At 36.2% G+C, this 6,988-nt stretch overlaps 1 protein-coding gene across 1 annotated transcript in view; it reads right to left on the minus strand.

The window, feature by feature from the left end:
* LOC107551341 (cAMP and cAMP-inhibited cGMP 3',5'-cyclic phosphodiesterase 10A-like) overlaps positions 1-6,988 on the minus strand; it is a 54,794-nt gene that overhangs the window by 24,381 nt on the left and 23,425 nt on the right. The window contains exons 5-6 of the mRNA XM_016232915.1: positions 6,498-6,547; positions 5,560-5,700 (exon numbers count right to left, since the gene is read on the minus strand). Coding sequence (XP_016088401.1) covers positions 5,560-5,700; positions 6,498-6,547 — 191 coding nt within the window. The remainder of the gene's footprint in view (positions 1-5,559; positions 5,701-6,497; positions 6,548-6,988) is intronic.

Here is a 6,988-nt window from a genome sequence, read left to right on the forward strand (position 1 = left end):
GATTAATCGCATGATTTTCTTCGATTAATCGCATTGTTATGATTGTTATGTTCATTGTTATGAAAATTCAATAATGAATTCAAAAGTAGTGTATTGTGCACTTTTTTCATTTAAAAGTACTGCTATATGAACAAAACATATATATGAACAACATAGCATTTGGTTTGCAAACATTTATACAAATAATGTTTTTACAGCAGAATTCCTTTTACATAGTAGCAGTTGAAATATTTATTGTAAATCTCAGCTTATAACATAAATGTAATCAAATTAAATATAAAACCAAAGATATTTGCCACTGCCAGGGCATTAACGTTTTTATAGAAAATATTGTATAGTTTGTTATATAAAAACAAGTTATGCTCAGAGTCCAGAGCCTCGAACATAACAGGTACCTTCCGAGTAGAGACCTGCACGATCGCGGGACAACACTTGATAGGCGAGTGCGGGCAGGTAGAGACTCATGTGTGTGGGATGTGGGAGAATAAGTACTCGCACTAGGCAATCTTAATTGTGCCCGAGCGTATTTGACTCCCAAAGCCCGGTTCGTTTGACTAGTGTGATCGCTCCGTGCTGCGCTCGGTCACTGTTCGTTTAACTGGCCCTGGCTCGGTTGGAAGAGGTGGGCCAGAGCGTGGTTCAGTTTGGCTCGGGCGCAGTGCGCATGTAGTGTCGGAGCGCTGAACTTCTGATACGTGCAGCATGATTGCTTGAACATTTCTGAGCGTCAAAAGCGATAGATCTGTAAAGCAAAATATTGTGAGAGGGCCGTGTGTTACCGCATCCCAAACGACTCAAAATAATAAACCACAAAGTTAACAAAATGATGCACTCCACTGTGCTGAGCGAGAGCGCTTCCCTGCTGTCTTCACGTGCTATCGGAAACGTCCTATTTCCCACTTATGAAGTTGTGAGCGCTTCATGTGAGTGCTGCTGCAGTCTTAGGTCCACCCCATAAGCTCTCATTGGTTGAGACGCGTGATGGCACTCATCCCAAGCCAGTAGTCTACTGATCAACATCCCACCCCTCCTGTGACCCATGGTTTGTCTGTGTTTGTATTCACAGCCATTGAGCAATGGACTTTCGTAATAGGGCTCTGCAGTTAATCACATGCGATTGTCATGCGCATCGCGTCAGTAAAGCCGGTTTCGTGATTGGTAGTAAATCGCCATCACCTGCTTTCAGATAGTTCACTGACAAGCTAGGCGATATCACGTTCATAATCGAATGCGATTCATCTGCGATTATGAACACGATATTGCCTCAGTGAACTACGGCTCTGTGTAATGAATGCCGCTCAATCTAAAATATGTAGTTCACTGACAAGCTAGGCGATATCACGTTCATAATCGAATGCGATTCATCTGCGATTATGAACACGATATTGCCTAATTGTCAGTGAACTACGGCTCTGTGTAATGAATGGATCTCAATCTAAAATAAAATGTAAAATAATTGTAAAATAATTACAATTAAACTTCGGACAAGTGGTACTCAATAAAACTGGCAGTTTTATCACATGAAAATAGCAAAAATAATAAATAACTAAATAATTCACTCATTCTGATCTGAAAGCAGATGATGGAGATTTACTACTAATCACGGGACCGGCTTTACTGACGAGATGCGCATGACAATCGCATGCGATTAATTGCACAGCCCTATTTCATAATAATAAAAAACTGCGTTAACGCGCAATAAAATAATTGTAGGCGTTAATCAATTAATGTGTTAACGCGATAATAATGCATTAACTTTCCGAGCCCTAATTTATATAAATAATAAATATACACAGCACACACATATACAGTATATTATGCAAACAAAAACTTTTATTTTGGATGCGATTAATCGCAATTAATCTTTTGACAGCACTAATATATATATATATATAATTTTTGTTATTAAAACTCCAATTGTTTCTTATAGTAACCAGAACTACATCATAACAAACATGCTATTTTTATTTTTTACAAACTGTAGAGCTTCTGCGGCCACTTCATTTTTTTTTATGTGTTAATAATTACAATATTTACAAATACTGTATATGCATTTATTTTTTTATTCTATAAATTTATATATGTAATGTATTGAAATAACTTCTGACTGTAAATTCAAAGATGGCTTGTGATAATTATGGTTCCTGGCCTTCTAATTAAATGATCTTTTATTTTTAAGCCATATGTATACAACACTGTAGGAATGTGAGCAATATGGGAAGAATTCCTTTGATACTCTAAAACAGTGTTACTCATTGCGTGGCTCGCCAAGCTTTACTTTGTGGCTCGCATGGCAGTAAATAATACGATGATATGATCATGCAGTCAATAAAGATATTTTATAAAAAAATTAAAAACAAGCAGGGCTATAACCAGGCCCGGATTGGCTAATCGGGAGCACCGGGAGGATTCTCGGTGGGCCGGTCTGTTTTTTTGGCCACCACTGGGTTGAACTATGCTGTTTCTAGGCTACCTGCACTCATAGCAGCCCCACTCTTTTTATTTATTTTCTCGCAGGCCATATTATTATTTTCACCAGATCATATCAGTAAGTTAGTAACAAATTCTCAATTGAGAACTAAAATAGACTGTGATAACTAAACATTGTTTTTGTGCAAATCGTTGTTTTATTTGTGAACATAGGCGTTTGAGGAAGGATTTAAGACCAAGAGGAATTCTCTGCCGGCTGCTCCCGCTTCACAGCGAGCGGGACTCTCGCTAACTGCACCCTTCACCGTCCGCTTTTTAATTTTACTAAACCAGTTTGGGCGAATGCAAACAACTGGTTGATCATGAGCCCAACATCCAGCATGGCAGGAAAACATTTAATCTACCTGAGGGAAGACATCTTTCATTGCAAGTTAATGCGGTTAAATAGAGAGGGGAAAAAATGCATTACAAAAAAAAAAGAAAATAAATAAATACTTCTTGCGTAGGCTATTCTTAAACTTGGACCTCATTATTGAAGTAAAAATCCAAGCACCAGAATCGGCCCACACTCTCTTAAGTTATCTTTAATTAAAAAATATGCATTTTCATTCATTCAAAGGCATCCGTTGCAATAATATTTTAGATCAAAACTTCAAATGCCATTGATTAAAAAAAAAATGCTTGATTGACTGACGTGTCATAGACCTTCAGTTGTTACATTTTCAAATTTCATGCCATTTGTAATTTCACAGTATTTCTACCTCCTCAATTACACCAGTGAAGTCACAATTCTATAATGGTACAATTTAATCAGGCCGATGACATTTTTTGTATGACGTTTAAAATTATTTTGAGAATAATTGTACATAAATAGGTTAAGCAAAACAATTGTGATTATTTCTGAGAACTTTTTAACTGCAGGCAGACTTAGGCCTACATTATGGTACAGTAGGCTAGCCTACAAATATTTGGAGCGTCCCTTATACTGTCCCTTATTTTCTTAAATAATAAACACTTATTTTCTACAAGAATAAACACTATTTTCTTAAAGAATAAGATAAAGAATCACAATTGTCCCTTATTTTCAATTTCTTATGTTAATTGGCAATGAGGACGTAATTATCTTTTGACTCCCCTGACAGTGGAACCTTGCTAAAAAAAAAAAAAAAGTAATTGTTGGAGATATGCTAGCAAAAAATAATAGATTAAAAAATGCATAATAGAAAGCGCAAAGGCGGCACTGAAAAGCCCTGTAAAAAAACAAATCAAAACAAAAAAACAAAGTGGGCCGGTCTAAGGCATGAAACTCCAGGGCTGAAAATGAGCCCCACTCCGGCCCTGGCTATAACATAACCAATTAAAAAAACTCACACCATATCTACACCGGACGCGAGCCGACAAAAGACAATAGAACCCAGCGATGTTGTCTACACTGGATGCGGCGCGGCACCATGCGATACGACACGATCTCCATCAGTAAACTGATGCCTCGTTCTATTTATGACGAACTGTACTGACACTACGTTTAAATGATTTGCAACTGTCGCTTTGTCGCGTCAAGTGTAGTAGACAGACTTTTAGCTCAGCAGGGCTAAAACAATGACAATGGTCCGGTTTAGACACGGTCAGACAGTGTCTGCTCTATTACAAATAATATATATATATTTTTTTAAATACCTAAAACAGCAGCAATATAAGATGGAAATATAGACTAGAAAAGATATTTACACTCGCTCTGTCCTACGTCCATGACACTGACTCACTGCGGAGTAGCCCGTTTTAATCTTAACAGCTCTTAACGCCGAATGTGCAATTGGATGGTTAGATGCATACAAAAAAATAAAATAACTTAAGGTCTTTCCAGCATTAAGGTAATCCTGCTTTTTTTTTATAATCTTGTCTCAGTTACAAATTTGACTGGTAAATGATAAAGAATGATAGCCCCTTTTGTATTGCATTGCATTGCATATGACAGATTGATAAAAAGACATGCTATTTATGACTGGATGCAACTTTTGATACTTCGCGGTAAAAGTGGCTCTCCGATTGACTTTGCCCTATCAGTGCTGCTCCCACGAAAAAAATAGTGAAGACCACTGCTCTAAAACAACAATTTTGCCATGCAAATGCAACAATAGATTTCTTTTGAAGGATTTTTTTACAACATATTTTACTGTCATTTAACTGTTGCTAAAGTATAGCCTCTATAAAACAATGACAATGGTCCGGTTTAGACACGGTCAGACAGTGTCTGCTCTATTACAAATAATATATATATATTTTTTTAAATACCTAAAACAGCAGCAATATAAGATGGAAATATAGACTAGAAAAGATATTTACACTCGCTCTGTCCTACGTCCATGACACTGCCTCACTGCGGAGTAGCCCGTTTTAATCTTAACAGCTCTTAATGCCGAATGTGCAATTGGATGGTTAGATGCATACAAAAAAATAAAATAACTTAAGGTCTTTCCAGCATTAAGGTAATCCTGCTTTTTTTTTATAATCTTGTCTCAGTTACAAATTTGACTGGTAAATGATAAAGAATGATAGCCCCTTTTGTATTGCATTGCATTGCATATGACAGATTGATAAAAAGACATGCTATTTATGACTGGATGCAACTTTTGATACTTCGCGGTAAAAGTGGCTCTCCGATTGACTTTGCCCTATCAGTGCTGCTCCCACGAAAAAAATAGTGAAGACCACTGCTCTAAAACAACAATTTTGCCATGCAAATGCAACAATAGATTTCTTTTGAAGGATTTTTTTACAACATATTTTACTGTCATTTAACTGTTGCTAAAGTATAGCCTCTAGCTTACAGCTGAATGGTCTGTGTTAGTGAACATTCAAGATGACGTGAAGATTAATTGCTCCCAATGTCTGGCAAACTGGATCTGGCATGACACATTATTGCTCACTCCCAGTGTAGACATGAAGTAAGAGCAGTGACACATTTCACATACAGTCCTAGTCATTTCATAAACTATACAATATTCAAGCATTTGTTGAAATAGAATTTTGTCCGATTCATTCATTCAAATAGCGTCATAATGAGCTACAGTGAAATTATTGTGAGGATCTTTGAAAACAGTGAAGACAGCAAAACAGCATGCGACTCACCCCCATGATGTCCTCTACAAGTAGTGTCCTGCGTGTCTTTGCAACGTGAGCGGCGATGGTGGTCCCAAATGTGATGGGACCAGAGGGGATGAGCCCAGGAAGCCCCTCTTTTGCCCCCGTCGGAGTGAACAAACATAAACTCTGTGACAGAGAAAGCAACATCAACAAAACAGCATGATGTTAAGGAAAACGTCCTGATTGGTCACTCTAACTATAACATTTGTCATTTTAGGGTACTTTACGGTTCTCATTATATGTTGCTACCATTGCTAACGAATAACACAGCCTGAAAAAGTTGAATACTATCTTAACATGTAAAATAATTACAACTGAACTTAGGACAAGTGGTACTCAATAAAACTGGCAGTTATATCAAATGAAAATAGCAAAAATAATAAATAACTAAATAATTATTACAAATGACAACACCATAGATTGGTGTATCCATTCAATACTTCCCACATAATTATAGACCAGGCAAAAGAGAAGTCCTTTAAAACTGTGTTATCTGATTGGTCACAAAACTTGCCATCTGAGTAAAACTACTCAAGTGGATAACAGAGAGGAAACGAACATAGCAGAGGTCTCAAGCGTATTAATGCTATAGGAATTCCAGGCCATTATGAGACAAACAGAACATGTACATGACCAATCAAAGGCTTGCACTCATTTTGCTGAGTTTATGTTTCTCTTGATCTAAAGACCTCTAATGCTTCAGTGCTCAGAAATTAGTTTTGTTGACAAAACATATATTGTTCTTAGTTTAAGCAGTTTAAGTTGCTATATTATTATTAAAAAAATGTGGAAAATAGCAATAATATTGAATAAAGAGCAGCTGTGTCAAAGTTTTGACTGTTTTTTGAGTGTATTTAACAACTTCAACACCCACTAAACACTTTTCAGCATGTATTAACTCAACCAGATCAGAAAATACTTACATTGTTGCATTCTCCAAGGAAGTAAAGTGCAAATCCATCAGCTTTTGTGGCTGTGACGAAAAAAGAAAATACATAAATAAAACTCATAAAAAGTGTCACAGACTGATGTACCATGTGTTAGACATGAACATTCAGAATAGGACTGTACAGTCTCAAAACATTTAACTGGACAAAAATGCACCCATAGATTCGGAGTCTTTTTATGGCATTTGAAGGAAGAACATAAATAGCAAAGTGCTAATACATATGGATAATGTTTTTAACAGATATAATGCTACTTGCTTTTGAAGGACATCCAAAAATAAATACAAGTGAATATATAAAAGAACAAAAGAATATATATATATATATTTTTTTAATTATTATTATTATTTTTTGCATTATTTTGTTCCTTTGGGACATATTTTTATTTATATATATTTAATTTATACACACACACACACACACACACACACACACACACACACACACACACATATATATATGTGAAG

This window comes from Sinocyclocheilus grahami, unplaced genomic scaffold (genome assembly GCF_001515645.1).
Source record: "Sinocyclocheilus grahami isolate Dianchi unplaced genomic scaffold, SAMN03320097.WGS_v1.1 scaffold421.1, whole genome shotgun sequence".
Taxonomy (NCBI): Eukaryota; Metazoa; Chordata; class Actinopteri; order Cypriniformes; family Cyprinidae; genus Sinocyclocheilus; species Sinocyclocheilus grahami.